Raw genomic sequence first — 21,548 nt, forward strand, 5'->3', positions numbered from 1 at the left:
CCTGAGAGTGGGGTGAGGGCCGGGCAGCAATGCAGAGCAGGTGGGAGACCCTCGGAAGAGACGATCCTAGTGCTCTCAGCGTACTCCAGCATTGCCACTGTATAGGGCAAGGGGCCCTGCAGGCGTACGTATCAATGGCGAGAGGTGGAAAATGTCTTCTTTTCAGCCCTGACGAGGGGCCAGTCACACCTCTCAGCCCCTCGTCTCTGGCCTACTCCCCTTCCCGTGAAATGAGCACAGCATTTCCCCACGGGCTGCAGTGCCTGAAGGCAGCTGGTGGTGAGGGCAGCTCTGATCTGTTGCAGGCTTCCCCTACTGCCCAGCTGAGCCACCCCTGCCTCTAGGCAAGCCGTGGGAGATATTCCTAGGTGAAAGCAGGATCTTTCCCATCTGCTTCTCGTTTCTGCTCAGGGGGCAACAGCTGTCAGCAGCTCTGGGGATGGGAGGGGGGGGGATTGGAGGGGGGTTGGCTGCCAGACTAGCATTCAGACCCAGGGAGAGGTGAAAAATCAACAGCTGGTGGCTGGTCAGAGCCCCTCGACTTTGCACTCGTCTTACCCAACCGGCACCGCTAGCAAATGCGGGGTTCTCGGTGCAATGCACCCACGGTGGGCAGTTTACACAGCGTGTGTTGTGGCGCCCTCTTCTGGGGCATGGGAAAGGGCCACTTTTAGACTCTTCAATCACAACAGGCTCACGACAACCTGCCCTTGTCAGCAGCCAAAGCACAGCCACTAGCCAAGACGTGAGGCAAGGACGGCAGCGAACCAGGGGGCTTGGGCCAGAAAAGCTGTTCCTCTAGCTCACCTGGCCTATATGTGCCAAGGCACAAATAAAATCAGGGCACCTGACCCATGCCCTTGGCTCACGGGACCTTCCATGCCATCGCGCACTGGCCAGAGAGGGTGAGGGGAGATGGATAAAGCGTGTTCTGGCTTACACAGGAGTTCAGCTCCCTGGGCAGGTGCAACACAGGCCCCGGACTTGGGCGGCATTTCCACTGGCGAGTCCAGGGGAGCCAGGGCTGCGGATTCCCCATCAGCTGCCATCCCTAAGGGAGGCTGCTGCCATACTAAAGCGCCGCTGACATGTTCTATCTAAGCAGAGGGCCAGGAATTCCCAGGTTCTGGGCCCAGCTCCTCCAAAACTGGGCCATCCACGCCCCTTTGCCTAGAGCTTGGGTGACTCGCTCCCTGCCTCAGTTTCCCCCCGCCTCGGTTTCCCCCCATTGGCAAAATCGACCTGGGAATAGCTCGCCTGCCTACAGGTACGTGAAAGGGGAGAAGAGCAATAAGTGGCTTGTTGGGCAGGACCCAGTATTCAAGAAAACGTCTTTATTTTACACATTGGCTTGTATTGCTTGTTTCCCCCACTCCCCCGTGTAGTGCAAAATCGAGAAGAAAAAAAAACCAAACCAACAGAGAATGTCTCATAAATAAGTCACCACTGACATATAAATAAAAGTGAGATTCGGACGGGGGGCGGGGTGAACTGAAGTCGCCTCTCAGCTAGACCAAGCGTATCTCTCCGCCAGGACGGGGCTAGAGAATCCCCTTCCCCACCTGACCGTGGGGCAACAGGATAGGCTCCCCAGATGACACATGGCGACACACGCCGCAGCCCGGCCCTGTGCCACGCAGAAGACAGCCTGCTCTCCAGCAACCTCTCGTGGGCCATTGTCTTGTTAACAACACTGTGTGCTTGTCAGAGACCAGGAACTAAAACGGGTAGAGAAACAAACAGCTGACAGCTCCCCTGCCCACCCAAATCTCTCACACTTACACACACACCAATTCCAGCCTGGGCTCTCATGCCTCTGTAAACCGGTGGCAGGCGTCCTGCACCAGCGCCGTGTGGCGGTGGGTGCTGTCTGCCCCCTGCACGTTGCTTTCTCAACCCAGGAACGGGGCCGGGGTTTTTTCAAAGCACAGCACCGACTCCCCTTGCTCTGACCTGTGTCAGAACCGGGGTAGAGTAACCGCCCCCCTCCTCCACACCTGCCGTGCTGCTCCCTGCCCCGCCAGCCTCTCCTCGCCGCTCCCAGCCCCCCTTATTAAGATAAGTACAGTACTTAGCAGCAGCGACCTCCCTCATGCCACAGTAAAGCTTGCACCAGCTGGAGGGGACGGGGCCATCGCTCTAAAATCGTCATCTACCCTTTTAACCGAGGTTCACTTCCCTCCCTCAGTGATGCCTTCCTGGCCCTTCCTCTGCCGCTAGCCTGTTCCCTCCCATAGGGATGGGGCAGAGGAGCTGGAAGAGACGCCTCTATACTGCCTTCACTCTCTTGGCCCTACTCCTGGGCCACAGTGGCAACCCCAGGACTTCTGCCACCTCCGCAGCTCTGAAATGCCCACGGAGCCCTCAGCGTGGCTCTTGGGTACCCTAGGATTCTCTACTGCCTCCTTTGAAGAGGTTTCTGGCCTCAGCTGGGGTCTGGAAGATGCTGATTGACATGAGCCAGCTTGAAAACTGGACTCCTGCTGCAGCTTACAGGTACAGCTAGAAGGGAGCAAGAGGTGTTGCACACGTGTGCATGCACGCACACGCACACACACACGCACGCACACGCACGCACACACACACACACACACACACACGCAAGATTATGCCACTGCTTTTGAGTGAGACAGAGTCCTGTGACCTAGTTAACCCCAAAGGGCAGCCATGAAACAGGTCAACGCTACTGCCATGCTAATAGGCAGCTCATTTCAATCCCCCGAGCAGAGCACCGGGCAATCAGAAGGGCGTTGTGGGCCACCTACAGGAACGTGACCATTGAACTATGTCTGGCTGCTTCCGGGACTTGGCCCAGGAGAAAGGAATTAAAAGCCAGAGAGATGTAAAACCTATTTTAAAAGCCTAAAAATCTCCTTCAGTCTGAAAAAGCCCTGCTCACGCCTCGGGTAGATGGCAGGGAGAGCAGCTGGTTATTTTGTGTGCCCCGCCTCAGGCTATGGCACGGGGCCCGCTTAACATACACAGCACCCATCTTGGGTTAAAACTGGCCTCTTCGAAAGTGTCTCAAAAAAAAAATCTCCCGTCCCTTCTGGAAATGTACGGCAGCAAGGATTTTCACAAGGACTCTAAAGAGGTGATGAGGTGGGGAGGAGAGAGAATCGGGGAGAAAACAAAACAAAGAAAAAACAGTCTGCAGTGAAGCCACAAGCAAAGAACAGCCTCTCAGTGCTATTGAGGTATCAGTGGTTTAGCCATCCCTAGATACCACGGGGAACACCCGTTAACCTGTCTTCATGCAAACCACACGGCTTATGCAGTGAAACACATCTTAAGCCGCAACCCAGGAGGTTCCATGGTACGGGTGGGTCTAGAGGCCCGGCCCTGTGCATTACAGTACAAGATTATTCAACCGTGAAAGTGGTAGTTTAAGACAGGGAGTTTCTAGCTGCAAAGGGTCCCTTCCGTGCTGGTTTCACTGTCCATGTGGCCTCTCACACACACTTATTTCTAGGCCACCGTCTTTGTCTAATAAATCATTTAAAAAAATGCCTCTGGCTTGTTCATCTCATCCCTTCCCACATCCACTGAGAGAAAGGGGGAAGACCCAGAATAATTTTAAAAAATAAAGTGAATAAGAATTAAAATGAAAAGATTAGCATCATAAATACAAATGGTGGAACCATTAAATAAATAACACAGTGCAACTCTCCTGCCCTGCGCCACCTGCCGCTTCATATTGTTATTAGGTAACCAAGGCCGATGGCCACGATCCTTCTTTGTGGACAGGGAAAAAAAGTGTAGGCTGGACGGTTCCCAGCGGCCAGGTTAACACAACGACACAGACACATGTGCGGGGAGCAGCAGCACAGTCAGTTTGTAACAGTGGGACGGCGACCGCACCCAAGCCGGGGAGTGCGTTAAATCCATCTGGCTGGCTGGGGAACCTCCGTAACGATGGCAAATCAGGATTGACGGCGAGCGGGATGGGGTCAGCGGAGGAGGGAAAGGCTGGAGGATTCGGGAGGCTCTGCACAGTTTTGTGGCCTTTTCCCCGCCGCATCCCCCGGCTGTGGTTTTTAAGGCATCGATCAGACACCAGTGAGAGCCGTGCGACGGCCTCAGAGTCATTGACAGTGTACTGGGGCTCAGTGCAGAGAGTCTGGCTAAGGTAGCATTCCAAGCAGTGGTTGTAAATTCAGCTGGTTCCTGGAGAAGCACCGTATGCGTCAGTTACACACACACACACACACCCACGCACCCCCCGTCTGCCTTGATCCTTCCTCGCGTGGCCGTGTCAGCGTGCAGCACATGTTGGGTCACGGTAAAATCCTACAAGCAGCAATGGTTTCAAATGGGCCTGGCCGGCCAAAAAAGTCAGTTGAGTGGTGGGGCTGGTTGGTGGATGGAGCCAAGAACTCCCCCCCGGCCATTCACACTGGCAGAGGGGACTCCCAAATGGAAAGTGCGGTTCAAACCCTTCGCAATCTGATCTGAAGTGTGCACCAAGAGAGGGGCCGGTGGAACTGCTGTGAATAAGGGGCTGGAGGCAGCAGCTGGGACCCCCTACTCTCCTCTACAGAGACTGGCTGCTACAGGGGTCGGGCCAGGCTGGCCTGGCCCTCCTCCATACGCTGCTGCCCCTTGGAGGGAAGGTACGCCTGGATTCTTTGTCAAAGGCTCGTGGAGGACACGGAGAGGGTGGGCGAGGAGGGGGGCGGGAAGTTGAGCAGTTCCAGCACCGCCACCCCCACGCTGCTGCGCCGCGTGAACATGCACGAGGCCGTCACCCACTTGTTGGTGCGGGGATTGTACTTTTCGATGGAGTTGAGGCTGGAGCTTCCGTCGTTCCCGCCCACCGCGTACAGCCACCCGTCCATGGCCACCAGGTCGTGGGTGCTCCTGCAAGCGACAGCACAGAGGACGGCGTTACGGGGCCGGGCTTTGGCACGTTCCCCAGCAGTGCCGCGGGGGGGCTTGGCCCTCTGAAAGGCAGGGCCCGAGGTGGGCAGCCGAAAAGGGATGCACCAAAATTAGCAGCACTTTTTGGCCTAAGTGATTTGCCCAGGGTCCCGTGGTGAGTCAGGGGTAGCCCCAGAAATAAAACCCAGGAGCCCGGGTCCCTTCTTCTAACCACAGCTGGCAGAGGGATTACCTTCAAATAATGACATGTAGGAGCCTAAAACATGGACCAGACATCGTTATTTAGACCACCCGCTGCTCCCCCAATGACTCTGACAAAAGCCATGTGGTTCCTGTATTTATTTGCCAGCGATAATTCAGGACTCCTTGATGCCCTTGTAGGATTATTAGGGCTGTAAAGCCTCTGCTCACTGTCCCCACTTGAGGGCAGCAGCAATCTCTCACTGGTGCAGGCAGCAGCATTGCTGATCGCACAGTGTCGACGTGAGCACGCAGCGTGGGCCCTCAGCAGAGAGGTTACCCCTTGTAGTTACAGAGGCCGGGCCAGCCTGCTTGGTCAGTGAAGCTAGGCACGGTCATTCTTGCACCTTAATGGCTGCAGAATGACGTGATCCAGTGGGTGATGGTTCTTTCAAACCCAAGCAATACAGGCGAGACTCAGGGGCCTCCAATTAATGCTCCCAATGGCCAGTGGAACGGACTGAAGCGACAGCCTGGGTCTGCCTCCGACCGGTCCCCTCCACTCCCCAGTCTAGAGGGGAGCTGGGGAACAGGCGGGTGAGGATCCCTACCTCCGAATGTTCATGGGCGCCACGCTCTCCCAGGTGTTGGTTTTCGGGTTGTAGCGCTCCACAGAGTTAAGGCAGCTGGTCCCATCATTGCCGCCGGCCACGTACAGCATCCCTTCCAGCACAGCCACACCTGCGCTGCTCCGGCGACTCAGCATGTTGGCAATCGGGGTCCATGTGTTGATCTTGGAAGAAATGGGGATACGCTCCCGTTAAAGCACATCAGGGTGAGCGAGCGATACACGTGGGTAATTATCCTCCCACCCCAGCCCATCAATGGGGACACCACAGTCCTGTCATACGCCAGACCCCACTATCTCTGCTCTTAACACAACGGCCCTCCAGGAGCAAGGACCCCTGTAGGACCAACCATCCACATTCCAGCAAGGGGCACCAAGGACTCAGCAGCAGCATCCTAGAGCCAGGGGCTCTTATCTGCAGCGAAGATAAGTTATGAAAATCTGACCTAAGGCTGCAGCTAGTTGAATTGGAGGATTTTTAACCCCCTCCTATCCGTGTGCTGGCTGGTAGCTCAGAACTGGGCACGAAAGCCATGTGGGTAAGTCGCCCTTCAGCCTTGGTTGCAGTGGGTTAAATTAGTCAGTTGACAGCCATCCTGCCTGCTTTTATCAGATAAAGGGCAGCGGTGATGGGGGAGGCTTCCAGAGCCCTGTGGAAACAGGCTTTTTAGGGGAAACCAAGGCCCCTGGGGAGACGGCGGGAGGGGAGTTCTACTGGAAATTGTTTTCTAGACCGCTCTGTTCCACCCCGATGCTGCTAGATCGAGCAATTACACTCGGTTTATGAACACTAATACAAATGTCTCTATCTCCCCCCCGGTTCCCTCATAAAAAAGCTTACGGACGAGGTCAGCCCAAGTCTGTGCTCAGTGTTTTCAGGTACCCTCATTTCCTAAAGCACCAAACCCAAAACCGCTTTAAATTGAGGGGAAAAAAACCCGTTTAAAATAAATAAACCCCAAAAGGAAGAAATTCACACCTCTAAAGAGACCTCAGCTGGCAGGGGTGGGCAACTGCAGCTGTTAACAACAGAACTCTTGTCTCTGGGTCCTTGAGATTTGGCTGAATTGTCGGGCGTTTGAGCTGCCCATCAGTTCCAGGATGGAGCCCCAGAGTGGCCACACAGGGTTAGCCGTGTCTATTTCTACAGCTGTGTTAAGGAGTCCCAGCAGCGGCCCCGCAGTTAGAGGCTCCATTCAGAACATTGTTTCTGATCCCCTTTTCCTGAGCCAAGCCTTTGTAAGGGAGCCTACCCCACCGGTGAGCCCAGGGCTGTTAGCTTGTTAGCTGTTTGCCGGCTGCACAGAAGGTGAGAAAGGAGGGGGAGGGGTCCCCGATGAGACCCCCCAGGTGGCAGGGATCTATAGAATTTAACAGCAAACCAGAAGCTTTCCAGAGAATTTTGAACCGACCTACAGAATACTATAGCAGGGCTATCGATAACTTGGATGGTTTGATAACCCCACAGAGAGAGTCTCGTGCTCTGTTAGATTCTATAGGATTTGAGAGTCATTTCTGTAGCACCCTGTTGTGTGTTTTCCCTGTTAACTTTCTACCGGGCTTTGCCACAGGGTCCTTTTTTTGGAGAGGAGAAAGGGAAGCGTTCATTGCGCTCTCTCTCTCGCATTTACCTGCGGCTCGTATTTCTCCACCGTCGCTAAGTGGGATGAGCTGTCATATCCCCCGACGGCGTAGAGATTGCCATCTGCAAAAAATAGTCATGTCCGGGGTCAGCCGCAAAGCCCTCCGTATGGGGCCCTGGGGCCTACGGGGACGGATCCCCAGTCTTACAGGCCATGGCGCTGCAGGGTCTGGGCAGCCAGAAACGCACGCTCGAGGCCTAGCAGCTGACAGGCAAATCTACGCCAGCCAGCAAGACTCTCCGGGGAGGATTTGCTCACGGAGCAGCTCATACAGCTCTCCCCACCCCCGCTAACTTCCGCTGTATGGGGGCCACATCTGGTGCAGGGAATCGTTAAATATTCATCAGGCCATTTCTCTGCTGTGCAGCGAAGGCTCCGTGCCGAAGGAGCAGCCCAGGGAGCGCACTCGCCTGCAGCCGCCCCCGACCTCCTCATTACAGGCCGTGCGCACGCTCCCCACCGCCACAATTAAGCTTTATTTTTAGCCGGCGAGGCAGCGGCAGCAGGGGCAGATCTATAACGCAGCGCCTGGCAGAGAGCACAGCATGAAGGGGTGGCGGGGGGGGGAAGAGAGTGAGCACTGAGGAACCCCTGAGTCAGCACGGAGCAGCGAAATTGGAGGAGAAAGAGCAGAGAAGGGAGGGGATTAAATGTACACGCAGCACAGAACCAGCCCAGCGAGGAGCTGCTCCTGGACCTGGTGCTATCGGCAGCACTCATGCGCACCATGGGGAACGCACTGGGCCAATTAGAGACTGATTTGTGCACGGGTGATTATTATCGCCCTGCGTGCTGGGGCTCTCTGTTTATCCACGGTACATAATAACCCATAGCTCTTATGTAGATCAAAGTGCTTTACAAAGGAGGTCAGTCGGATTATCCCCATTTCACAGCTAGGGAAACTGAGGCACAGAGCAATGACGTGACTGGCCCAAGCTCACCCAGCAGGCCAGCGGCAGAGCTGGGACTAGAACCCAGGGCTCTCGAGCTCAGGCCAGCACTCCATCCTCTAGACCAGTGTTTCTCAATGACCGGTCGGTGGGCCGGTGCCAGTCCCTGAGATTTCCCTGACGCAGTTTAGGAAGGCAGCAAGCCAGTCCCTGGTAACAAAAAGATTGAGAAACACTGCTCATAGACTACACTACTTTCCTACTGCCAGAGTCCCCCCCGAGCAGTCTGCTAAGGAAGCGCAGGGAAGTGGCTCACCCTGGCCTATTCAGCCCTCGGTTTCTCCAGTAGATTGTGGCAAAAGGGCTGAGCGGTGCCAGCTGTGGTGCGGGCAGCTGGGAGGGGGACATTGTCCACTTTGAACTGGGCTACAACCAAAAACCTCATTTCACACAGGTCCTGGGACAGCCGCAGACTTTTCAGGCAGACCTGTTCTGGCTGGAGGTGAAGCAAGGGGGAATGTGGCCCAGAGACTGCACCGTACAAGAGTGAAAGTCAGAGACTGGGTCGCATCCCTGATCATGACGGGTTCTCTGGGAGACCCTGGGAAGTGATTCCCCCCCATCCCTCGGTGCCCCCGTTTCCTCATCCATAAAACGGTGATCATGATGCATGTCCACTTTTGCAAAGCGTTCGGCTCTATACTACGCAAGTACAAAATGTTGGTACTTTTGACTTACTGGGGAAAGGCCCCAGGACCCATTACAAGGCTCAGTGTGTGCGCACGGGGAAACGTTTCAATGTAAAGTTACATACGAGATCAGACTACTACTGTTAGGTTATTTTGACCACTAAAAGCCGGCTGCATCTGGATGAGGGTTGTTCTGAACATGCTTTTCTTTAGATCAAGAAGGGGTCTCACCCTCCACGGGCCACTGAGAATCTTGGTGCTCTAGAGAATCAGCTTTTTTCTAGGCTGCTGAGATTTTTGACCAAAATCTTGCGCGCGCGCGCGTACACACACACACACACAAAGGAACTGGTCTCTTCACAAAATGTTACTTTAAAATACGAACAATGTTAATCACATTCGGTTGCACTCTCTGATTTGCGCTATGCCATTTCATAGCCCCCTCCTTAACCCCCCAATATAACCCCCCCTGGCTGCCCTCACCATGGGCTCCAATGGTCCCAATATACAATGTTCCACCGTGATCCCACCACCCCTAAGTGGATGCAGAGAGATAGACTGACATGGAGCAAAGCTTGCTAAGATCTGTAGCCTGTTCCCATTTTTAGAGGAGTACCGACCTAGAGGTCCCAACCAAGAAAACTGCGTTCGTACAATACGCTTAGTGAGAGACGGTCCCTGCCCCAGATTGTCTGGTCTATTTAACCTATAAGCAAATGAAGTGACTTGTCCCCAGTCACACAGGGAGTGTCTGGGAGGGCGGGGAATTGAACGCCTGTTTCCCAAGTCGCAATGCAGTGCATTAACGCCTTCCTGTGCATGGGGTGTGTGTGTGTGTGTGTGTGTGTTGCAACCTGCTCCATTTTGTGCCCACTACTCAGTGCCCTTTGGCTCCAGGCACAGTGTGGATCTTGTGTGGCAAAGCTCAGTGCCATGCCAGACAGCAGTCTGAGAATGGGGCTGCAGCTGACGGGAAGCAATACACGGGGGTAGCTAGGGCAAGGGACAAGACGTGATCGGACCAGGGAGAGCCAGGCGGATCCCACTGCGCAAATCCCCTACCGAGTGTTGCCACCCTGACGTATCGCCTCCTGGTGCTCATGGCGGCAATCGAGGTCCAGGTGCCCGTCAGGGGGTCGTACCTCTCAGCGCTGCGGCGGGCAGAGAGAGAGAGGAACATGAACAAAACCGGCGGGGCCCCCCGTGAAAACCCTCTGATGTGGCCCATCAGGAGAAGCTACTGAGAACACCAAGGGGTGCTGGAGAGAGGCAAGGCGCGGCCACGGATCAGAAACCAGCTGAGGGCCGGGAGCCAGAGGACAGGAACAAAGGGCCGTTTCCCCGTCGTGTCATGGGGTGAAGACCAAGATCCTCGGCGAGGTGGTGCCCGGACCAGTGGGGTTCGCATCTCCACCAGCGATGGGGAGGAGGGGGCTGTATTCACAGAGGACACGCAATGGACTAGTCCAGATGGGACATGGCTGGGCAGAACTGCGGGAGGACCCAGGGGTGCCAGGCGAATGGGCAACCCAAAGGCAGACGGAATTGAATGGCCAAAGGGCAGGCTGGTCCTTCCTGGAGGGCCAGGGAACTAGGATGGGGTCAGGGTTAGAGACAACCACGCAGGACTCCGCTGTGAATGGAGAGGGGATCCCCACCCGGTGGCCCTGTAAGCCTTGGGTCCCTCCGGGCTGCAGATGAGGAATCGGGCCTCAAGGAGAGCTAAGCGAGGGGTGCCCTGTCCCACTGGAGCAGATCTTGGGGACAGCAGGAGTGTCTCAGCAGCCCAGGGACAAGGGGGGCCCGGACACCAGACCAAAGGGAAGAGCACGTCCCAAGGAAATCCCCCTACCTGTTGAGACATGAGGCCCCGTCATACCCTCCCGCTGCGTAGAGGAGCCCGTGAAGCGCCGCCACCCCCAGACAGCTGCGCCTGGTGCCCATGGACACCTCCGGTTGCCAGGAGTTGGTAACCGGGTCGTACGACTCCACCGTGGCCAGGTCAGAGGTCCCGTCGTAACTGCAGGGATGGGAAAGCATGGGAAGGCTGGGAACCGGGGAGATATTGAACTGGCCCCTTAGGAGCAGGGCTGGGAGCCCTGGACTCCACTGAAGCCCTGGGGCTGTGCACAGCTTAGCCTCAGGCCAGTGGCCAGTCCCGACGCGGGCTGCGCTCTTCTCCCTGCAGCGCGTCAGCCAGTCGCTGCGTTTCTGCTGGGCTCGCTCCCCGAGTCCCAAACCCGCCCTAATCGCCGCCGGCAGGGACAATGCAGCCCGGGGGGCTCCCAGACAGGCTGAGAGGGCCCAGGGGCCTGGCTCCCAGCTGGGCCGGGGTGTTACAGGGCACTGAACCTGTCGTGTGGCAGGTCAGTGGCACCCAGCTCCTGCAGGGACGGTGGCAGGGCAAGCTTCCGGCCAGCTGCCTCAGCCCTAACTCAGCAGGGGGAGAAATGCAGCCGCAGGCGAGAGCAGCCTCTGTCCCCTCCGCTGGGGCCATGAACAAACAGTGTCAGGCCACCACCGCGCAGAGACCCAGCAAACTCACTTCACTGAGCAGCTGGGTGCAGTGGACTGGTTTCCAGTCACTGCTCCTCAGGGCTGGGTTTGTACCAGCGATGTATCCCATGACCAATTCCCTGGCCCAGCCAGCCCCCCGAGTCAGAGAAACGCCCCTTGGCCCAGCCTTTGCTCTCCGACCCCAGTCTAGAGGTACGACATCCCCGTGCCAGCGTCACTCTCTCTGCCCAGCTGAGGGGCTGCGGCGGGCGGCTCTGGCATTCTCTGAGGCCGCGTGCCCTGCTCCCGCCTTACCCGCCCACAGCGTACAGCTTGTTTCCGATGGCAGCAACGCCCACCCTGGCCCGCCGGGTCGACATGGAGGCTACCATGTGCCACCGGTCCGTCCGTGTGTCGTAGGCCTCACAGTCTCCGTGGATGGCAAACAGGCTCCCCCCACCTGCAGAGGGGGATCACAAGAAGAGACGAGTGAAGGGTTTCCGGGGAACCATTCGGGGGGTTGGCTGGAGCCATGGACATACCCTGGACTGACCCCCGGCTCTGCTCCACAACCCAGTGCCAGGCTGTCTCACCCTGGCAGCCGCCTACAGCCCCTTCCCCGAGGGTGCATGCACAGCAGGCACCAAGCCCCATATTCAGCCCCCCGGCCTGGCTGTCCCTTACCCACGGCGAAGAGCACGGTGCTGGCCCCCTCGCACCGCCGGGGCCGGGTCCTGCTGTTGCTGAGGACGCCTCTCTGCTCCGGCATGAGGTGGTACTTGAGGGCCTCGATCAGCAGGTCCTTGCACTCCGAATGGTGCCGGACCAGGAGCTCCGTGTCCACGTTGCTCATCAGGAAGTCGCGGCTCAGCAGGGGCAGCCGGACGCACTTCATGAGCTGCGGGGAGCAATGGGGGGGGGGACGGGGAGGAGGGGAAAGCGCTGAGTCAGAGCGGGGTGAAGATTAGCGAGGGCTGCTCTCTTCCCCCCGCGCAGAGACTGGCTCTCCCTTACCAACCCCAAGAGACTTGGGGCCTTGACTGGACTGGATCCCCATCCTGCTGTCCCCCAACCGTACGCCTGGCAGCAACTCAGCACCGCCGCAGAGCCCAGACGCGAGACCTCCCACTGGCCCGGCAACCACATGAGTCTCACGGCTGCTTCGACAGCCCCTGGCTGGTACTCCAGGCGCCCACACCCTGGTCCATGCACCAGCGCTGCTACTCAGCAACAGATCAGCTCAGCCCTCCCTTTGCCTGAGTCATGTCCCTCTCTGCTGGGCGCCCGTGCACGGACACCGCCCTCCTCCTAGCCAGATGTGCTCTCCAGCTCATCTCGTGCTCCCAGCCACACACCTGGGATTTGTTAGAGCGGCTCCAGGCTCAGGGGATTCAAGTGCACACAGCCGAATGGGGACTGCGGCGTGCTTCATCTGGCAAACTGACGTCTCCCTTCACAACCTGGAGACCCTTTCCTATGCGTGGCTGGCTAGCTCTGGCTTTCTCACTTACAGAGCTATTTAAAAAGTTGCCGGCACAGGACTGAGCAGCAGCCCAAATGCCATGTAGACAACTGAGGTTCATCTCCCACAAGTCTGCCTGACAGAGACTTCTGCGCAACCCAGTCAACCAGCCCCCTGCTGCATATGCATCTTGGGACGCATATCCTCCTATTTGCATAACGCTTCCCAGCATTCTCTGCAGGCTCACAGTTAGTTTCTTAGCTGGCCAGGTAGCAAAACTCCCAGAACAAAAGGAAAGGTTGCAGCAGGAGTACGCAGGGATGCGTTTTTCTCTAGGCTTATTAATAGGTGCCGATATTCACACTTGCAACAGAACAGGTTTCCACAAGGGGGCATGGAAGACTCGTGCAGAGCGTGTGGCTCCAGCCTAGGCTGTGGTGGAAAAGGGATCCCTGGAGGAAAAGGTTTTATTATTCCTGGGACTGTTTTGCTGAGGCAGGCAACAGGCCTGTGGTTAATCTGCTCCTCATCACAGACACAGAGATCAGGGCGCTAGTTGACGGAAAATCCTGTCCAAACTTTTGCAGATTTGCCAAGTTTGGCTTTGAAGAGCAATCCTGAAAACCCAGCAATAGAGAGCAGAGTCTAGAGGAAAGATCAGTCACCCTCCCATAGCTCGGCTCCCCCACACTGATGCCCCAGCGTTCTAGGCCCAGCTCTGCCATGGGTTCCTCATGTGACCGTGGGCAAGTCGTTGCCCCTCTGTGCCTCAGTTTCCCAAACTGTAAAATGAAGCACAGGCTGTATCCCAGGGTAGGGGATTTTGTGAGGCCCTATTTGGGGTTTTTAGAGATCCTCTGATGTGGGACAGGCACTAAAGGAATCCCAAGTATTATGGCTTTTCTCTGGACATGCAGCACGCTAGTGCAATGGACAGAGCACTAATGGACACACCACAGGACTGGGACACATGAGACCTGGGTTCTAATCCAGACTCTGCTGCAGATTCCCTGTGTGACCTCGGGCAGTCATTCAGCCGGCCCTGTGCTTCAGCCCCTCCACCCCTCTGTAAAATGGGGATAACACTTCCCAACCTCCCAAGGATGTCAGGGGGGATGCAATCTGCGAGGCGCTCGGGAAGCGGAAGTTCAGAGGATCCCTCGGGATTCAAACCCTTGCCTTCTAGCCCCGCAGAGGGCAGCATGCGCCTCCATTTGCAGCAGGGTACAGTGCATGCCCCAAACCACCCCAGTGCATCGCAGGGTGCCAGGTGCAACTCCCTTGGGAACCCAACCTCCACCTTCAGTAAAGTCCCCTTTGGCTCAGACCCTGGGCCAGCGCCGAGTGATAGCCATTGGCAGCAAGGGCTTCTAGATCACCCCCCTAGCTGGGAAAGTCATGCCAGTGGCTGAGTCTCATCTCAGAGGGATTGGAGGGACAGAGCAAAATTTGACCTCAAGGTTGGTGGACTTTCCCCGCTTTACACAATTTTTTCTTTGCTCCACCAACCCCGTCTCCCCCTAACCTGGTCTGATCAGGCCCCCTTCAGGCTGTGCATCCTGCGGGGAGAGGGAAATAGGAATTTACAAGAGTGGGGGCTCAAGGAGCCTTGAGACTGGGCCAAATCCGCCTCCATTCAGCAAGTCCACTCTTCCGCACCCCTCCCCTGTGATGATCTGCGTTCCCAGGCCAGCTCACCTACCCTGGGGACGTGCTGCCTCCTGCTGTCCACGTCGTGTTTGACCCAGCTCAGCACGGCCCGGTACACTTCTTCCTCTGACGGCACATTGAGGCTGTCGCTAGAAATGAGGTCCAGCACCTGCAGAGGAGAAAGGGAAGCCAGCTCAGCTGTCACCCATCCTGGGGAGGGAAGGGAACATGGACACACACCCCTTAAACCAGCAGAGCTGCACACTCGGACCCTTGCCACAGCTCACCAGCCTTTCTCTAACCACAGGCTATGATGTATGTGTGCTGGAATGGAGACGTGGCCAGAGCAGAGAGTCTGGGTTCAATTCTTGGGTCTGCCACCGGCTTGCTGGGTGACCTTGGGCAAGCCTGTGCCTCAGTTTCCACACCTGTAAAATGGGGAGAGTGGCAAGTTACAGGGTCTGATTCCCTACTCTCCTATGCTGGCATAGCTCACACCAGAGTCACACCTGAAGGACGCTGTGTGAGAGGAGACCGAGCCACACAAACTCTCACTGGCCCCTTCCCTCCCCACCCCCATTGGATTTGCCGCAGTGGAGCCAGGGCACTCCAATGCTCCTGGCCACGGTGGTAGGTTCAGAGCCAGGCTTTGAAGGCAAATTCTCCACTGGCCTTTCCTCGGAGGTGGATTTTGCTGCAGGCCCGAGGAGGGTTCAAGGCAAGAAGAGAACTCAAGGGGGAAACCCAGGCCACGTTGGGCAGTAAATAACCCAACGAAGCAAAGCAGGGGACTGCGCGGGCTGCTCGGCACCCCCTGCAGGATTATTTCTGGGCCTTTCTGACAGCAGACTCTGTCCGGGGGGCTCCGAGCACCCATGCTTGAGAAGGGGGACAGCACATGCGGGGCTTTCTGGGTCAGTTGCTAGGAGACAGGTGTCCCACTTTCCTCCACTCTTGGGGCCCACGCTCTCTTCCCAGCAGCAGTCCAGCCGGCTGTCGTCCCAGAGTTCTGCCAGAGAGGGGCCTGGGCACAGCCCGGGGGAGTCCCCGCTCTGCCCTCTGAGCCCCACTCCCTCCCAGCACTGGCGCCTGGGATACATGGAGACCCACATCGGGTCATCGTCGTTCCCTCCCCCCCCCAGAACAGTTCTAAGCCTCCCCTAGGGCCCAACCCACAGACTCCCATTGGCCGCCGCGGGCGCTGGAGGTACTCAGACAGTGCAATGTGCTGGCCAAGGCCTGGGTGAAGTAACACAAACCAGCCCTCCTCCACTTCCGTCTCCGCCGAGAGCCATGTCCTCTCTCCTCACACACGCCCCGGCCACCTCCTGTCAGTGACAGCAGTCCCAGCCACTCAACCGTGGGAGCAACCGCAGCACCTGGCCGACCCTGGTCCATGGCCAGATGCTGTGCGTGGGCTCGGGGCTGAAACAGAGGCCGGGTGTGTGGGGATGCACGAACTACTCCCTCAGGTTCTATCCAGAGGGGGTGAAGACACCATGGCAAAGAAGAGGTGACCTACCAGACCTATAGGGCACAGTGGGATGCCCCAGCTTGCAGGAAGCATCATGAAACTCTCTGCACCCCGAGGAGAAAAATCAGTGAGAACAGCGCCAGGTGCGGACAAGACGCGAGGCACCTTACCTGCTTGAGGGGCAGCAGCATGAACTCCTCCGTCTTGGACACCTCCACAAAGTGCTGGAGGACGTACTTGTGGGCGGACTTGAGCAGGTCGCTGCAGGAGTGCGTGTCGGCGAAGCCCCGGATGCCCAGGCAGTTGGACGGGTCCAGCTGGCTCAGCAGGAACTTGCAGCAGGCGTCCCGCACGCCATTGAGCTGGAGGAGACTGGCAGCTGGGAGCAGTGTCTGCAGGCAGAAAGAGAAGCCCACCATTGCCAGCACTTCTTCCCGCAGGGACAGACGCTTTCCCCACAGATACAGCTCTTGGCCAGCTGTCAAGAGATGCCCTGGCCTGGAAGAGACCTGGGACACAGTTACTAAGAGCAGAGCTAAGACCCAAGACAAGGAAGTGTCCAGAGTACAGCCCATGGGCTAAACACATCCCACAGAGCCCCAGTTGGTCCCACTGCAAGTCTGCACTCAACCTGGCCTCTCATGGTGTCCTCTGTGGTTTTGCACCTGCATGTGGCTGGCAGGCTGCCTTTCTCAGATACAAAAAATAGGAGCGCCCTTCACCCCCCAGGTGACTAGGGGCAAAAGAGTCCACAGCAAGATTCCCATTAACTGTCCTCACCGGGCATTGGAACAGGCCTCATGAGAGGCAGGAGGTGGCGTGGCGGCTCCCAAAGACAGGGCTGAATCACCCATTGCTCTGCGATGGGTTCTCCCTTCCCTAGCTCCGGCATGCTCTCTGTTTCCTGAAGAAACCTCTCAATCCTTTCTCGTAAGCAGCTTGGCCAGCATAAAATGAACCTGCAGCTTGAACGGCTGCCTGCTATTTTAGATGAGTACAGCCCTGTGCAGATACCCGCGTCTGAACCGCAAACACGCCCCGCGGATATAAAGTGGACATCCACAGATTTGCAGGGCTCTGTAGATGAGGGCCCCAAATTCTCCTCTTTGTGCTGAGCTGGAGCGAGGCTGCAGGAGTGACCCCCCTTCCCGTGCAGACCCTCGCAAAAATGGGATGGAACAGGGTAGGAGAGGGTCGCGTGAGGCCAGCCCACTGAGCAGAATTTGGAAACAAGCGAGAACAATAACAAGTTCCTTGGCTAGCTGTCCCTGAAGAGGACATTCTTTCCCAAGAAGGCCCCTGGACAGTGGGATTCAGTTACATGGAGCCGAAGCTGAGGACTCAGGGCCATGGGATCAGGGACCAGAGGGGAACGAGAGGCTGAATGAAAAGGCTGGAGACTGGGATTTTCTCCCCTGCCCCCAACATTTCAGTACAAATGCAAGGGCTTTGGCAGCGAAATATTACAAGTTTTTCATTCCCAAAGACAACAGGCTCCTTCTGGGCAAGAGAGGGCCGCAAAGTTCCTGGTGTTTTTGAATGGGGTGGGAGGAGGAAGCCGTTTTGTCTTGATTTTAAGAAGTAGCCAAATTTAAGGGGGTGCAGCCCCTGCTCTCATCCCCCCCAAAGTATCCTGACACAGCTGCGGTAGCTACAAAACATCCCCCCTCCTCCACAGCTACAAAGGCCGCTGCAAGATTTTGTAGGAAACTAATTAATCGATTCTGCACACCTTGGCCAGGTTGCACCTATGCAACATTCCCACAGGTGCCACAGTTCCCCCTAAGGTACATCCTTCCCTCCCGGCCAAGCTGCTGATCTGACCTGAGCTGCACTTCATGACTCTGGGGTGTCCTGAGTGGCCGGAGCATCAGATCCAAGGCCAAGAATGACAAATGGCCTTCAGCCCAGTTGCTTTGTTATTTGGTTGTCCTGGGCTACGGGACAATAGGATTTTTCCATCCCTTGTAAAGAAACTCCCCAAAAGCCCAAAGCAGAGGGAGAAGCTGAAACAGACTCGGTTCCAGATCAAGCAGCTGGAGAGAGACCACAGGGTGGACGAGCACCTGCAGCTCCCATTGAAATCAGTGACAGTCGCAAGCACTCATCACCTCTCCAGATTCAGTCTAGTTGTTGCAGAGCCCCCGGTGCAGCCGTTCTCAGTGTGAGCGATGGGCTAAAGCAATCACAAGAGCTTTGTCCCGGGGCCCAGTGGAAGCAGGAACACTGCCCTCCCCACCCCACAACCACGGTCAGGTGAAGGCGCTGTCGTGGTGCCAAGGTTTGGTCACGAATCAGATCGCCCCCTAAGGATGGGTCTTTAGTCCTCTCTGAAGAGCAGAGGGACGGGTTTTGAGGGGTAAGGGCCACCAGCGGGAACTCCTACCTGCACGTTCCCTTCGCCCACCACGATCTCCGCAGTGTAGGCATATTGCACCAGCTGCTCCAGGGCCTGCGGGTCAATGTCGTGTAGGGTCACATGGGTCTGGCGGCTTTCGCTCATCTCATCTGCGGTGACACACGTAAGACCCCAATGAGGCCCGGCTGGGCAGGCGCTCGGCCCCAGGGCTGTCTCGGCCGCGCATGCAACAAGCCAATTCTTCTAAACTGAGCAACATTCTCCCCAGGTTGATTACTGGGACCCCCAGCCAGCCAGCCATTGCTTGGGGTGTCTCCCTTCACCTTTAACTTGTGATCCCTTCACTTCTCAGGGCTTCTCTGTATCAACTGAAGACCCCTGTTCACCCATTCCTTGGGGCCTCTCCCTTTGCCTTAAAACCAGAGGTTCTGCCACCCCTCACACAGAATTTCCTCCTGGCACTGCTCCCTTGCCATTAACTGGACTCTCCTCTCCACGGTGCCTCTCACCGTGGCCTCTGAGCCTGCAGACAGGCTCTCGTCAGCTCTGACATCCCCCCGCGCTCACAGCCCTTGTGTCATCAAAAACAGCAAAAGGCTGAAGCTTAGTGAAGGCCACATCCGGTTTAGATTAGATCCCGAGGCCCCATTCCCTGCTCTCTCACCCTTCGCATCACTGGACTGAGAACAGATTCACCCTGGCATCAGCGAGTGGGGACCGGGGACCGCAGCCTGCAGGAGATGCCCTGGGAAGGCCAAACTCTGCGGTGGGTGGGGGATGGAAGGCCCCCTGGGGGAAGTGGGTTTGCAGCACCCGGAGGGGGAGCCGGGTCGAGGTGTGTGGAGGAAGGCAGGTCAGGGAGAGTGGGAGAAGGAGGGGAGCCGGACGGGAAGACGAGAGGGACCGGGGAGAAGGGAGGATCCGGAGAAGAGTCTGATACTTGCTTGTAAACATGGCGTGGAAGTAGGGGCTGCAGGAGGCCAACACCACCTTGTGGGCCTTGGTCTCCTTGGTGCCAACGTGCAGCACGATGTCGCACAGGAGGCCCCGCTGCCGCATGCGGTTCATGCACACGAAGGCGTCGTGGTAGTGCCGCTTGGAATTGTGGGAGATGCTGTGGCCGTCCCGGTTGAGGAGCTGCATACCGCCCTCCATGGCTGCGGGGAGACTCAGCACTCGGTTCTCAGCGGGGTCCCTTCTGGGTCACTGCAGGGGAAAGCAAGGGAGGTCAGAGAAGAAGGAATGACTGCGGCTCGGCCATTTCCTCAAGCCCCTGCCCCGAGGGATATACACTCCCCTGCTCCCTTGCAGAACAAGCCTGCTCAACGCTCCCAAGGGAGGAGAGTTTCCCTCAAACCAGATCCTCTCCAATGGACCCCCTGGGGGGAAAACAGCTTCCTGCTGCCAAACTTTGTCTCAGTTCCTCCCTGGATGCTTCTCCCAGGTGATTCTTGCCCATGAGAATTTATTGCAATCTTGAATTTTGCAATGGTGCAACAGAGGGCAGGATTTAGCCCACTGGGTGTAATTAAAATCAGGGCAATATTCTGAAGGAGACATGGCTAGAAACATACACAGGAGCTTTTCCTTGAAGTGATAACCAGGTATCTTATCCAAGTCAGTCTAACAACACACATTTCCAAGCAACGCCAACTTAAGCATTAATCTTGGATTGCTACCTTTTCCTTTGACTGTAGCACACCAGCTCTGCATTGATCAAACGGAGCTTAATTAAAAGTCCCAGGATATTAAAACAAACACAAGACTAAATACTTGAATAATAAAAAAAATACCCCATGTTCCTGTATCATAAAGGTGTTGTAAATTATGAAATAGTCATGGGACTCAGGAGACATGGGTTCTATTCCTGTCTCTGGGTGACCTTGGGCAAATCACTTTCCCTTCTATGCCTCAGTTTCCCTCCCTATCAGCTGTATGTGCAGAGTGTAAACTTTTGGGGGCAGGTGCATTTCTACAGCACTTTGCACAATGGGGATCCTGATCCGTGGCAATAGAAATAATTTATCACCATGTCGCTGGAGAAGAATCTGCCACTCCATCCCACTGATACAAGCTCTTTGCTCTTTTCCAAAATATTGAGCTATACTCATCAGTTGTCAATCTGTCCATCTAGATCTCTGGTCTCTTCTCCTGCAGAACCTGGGGCCGTCCTGCAGCCCAGCTTGGGAAAGGAGCCCTCACCCCCTTGAAGCTCTTCAGATTGCTTTGAAAAGAATAAGACCAATACTCTGTTTCCCACCACCCGCCGTATGCTGTCTGCCCAGGCCAGACTGTGCATGTCCAACCCCCACCCCAGAGCCCTCCAGCTTTTTCAGATCCTGATGTAACCCTGCTAGGGACCAAACTGGGGTGCCCACACGTTAAGACTTAGCACGGGCCAGACCTATTGTTCCTGCAGACCTCTGAGGAGCGGCTCCTACTTCAGCTACCTCCCCAGGTCACCTCCCTTTACAGAGGAGCCCATTTGGGGTAACAGGAGAGCACGTCAGTTAATCATATAGCCCATATAGGAGGAGAATTTTCCCTATGCTGGGTAATGCTGCCTGCATCGGCTTGATCCCGGTGAGCTGCTAGAGCAGATCTAAGGAGAAAGATCATCCTGGAGACCAGCCACGGCCTCAGTCCAGGAAAGACTTTGGAAATACTTTTTGGCAAATAACTTTGGATTTTTTGCAGGGCAGGCAGGGCCCGGGGGTGGCACATCATGCCAACCCTACTTTACCCACACTCAGTACGGTCTTTGACATAACTGCTCCACCAAGAAAAATCCCCCCTGGATGGGGTCACCAGAGCACAGACATACCCTCTGCATTTCAAGAGTAAGAATTAGAATCATCCCTATTGAATCCAGAGGGGGAAAAGGGGGGTGGGGAGGTTCCCAATCTGAGGGATGTGGGAAAGAAAGGTATCTGTTTCTGCTAAGACGTTTCTTTCCTCTCTTGCCATGCTGCTCATGCCACATGCGTCTAAGCCGCCTGCCGTGTTTTGAAAGGCGTTTGACAGGCTGTTAGACTCTCGCTGCAAGCGGCACCCAAAGAAAAAGAAAAAACAGAGGAAGCGCAAGCCAGGCGGGGGAAGGAAAAAAGGCAACTTTTAAAAATCATTAGGCCACGTTCTGATCAATTCGCCTGCCCCCGCATTCCTGCAGCGAGAGAATCGCCCCCGCCTCTATATT

The 21,548-nt window shown here is 56.3% G+C and overlaps 1 protein-coding gene across 1 annotated transcript; it reads right to left on the reverse strand.

Moving 5' to 3' along the window:
- Nucleotides 1-552: 552 nt before the first annotated feature.
- On the reverse strand, nt 553-19,611 carry KLHL17 (kelch like family member 17). Its single transcript, XM_067567292.1, has 11 exons — nt 19,297-19,611; nt 18,380-18,501; nt 16,164-16,385; nt 14,572-14,688; nt 12,092-12,305; nt 11,723-11,867; nt 10,764-10,931; nt 9,974-10,062; nt 7,321-7,394; nt 5,673-5,854; nt 553-4,860 (listed from the first exon to the last, which is right to left on the reverse strand). Exons 1-11 carry the CDS (start codon nt 19,505-19,507, stop codon nt 4,632-4,634), a joined length of 1,773 nt encoding a protein of 590 aa, XP_067423393.1. The 5' UTR covers nt 19,508-19,611; the 3' UTR covers nt 553-4,631.
- Nucleotides 19,612-21,548: the final 1,937 nt, after the last annotated feature.

This window comes from Emydura macquarii, unplaced genomic scaffold (assembly GCF_026122565.2).
Source record: "Emydura macquarii macquarii isolate MOO-44397 ecotype Brisbane River unplaced genomic scaffold, CSIRO-AGI_Emac_v2 contig_2768, whole genome shotgun sequence".
NCBI lineage: Eukaryota > Metazoa > Chordata > Testudines > Chelidae > Emydura > Emydura macquarii.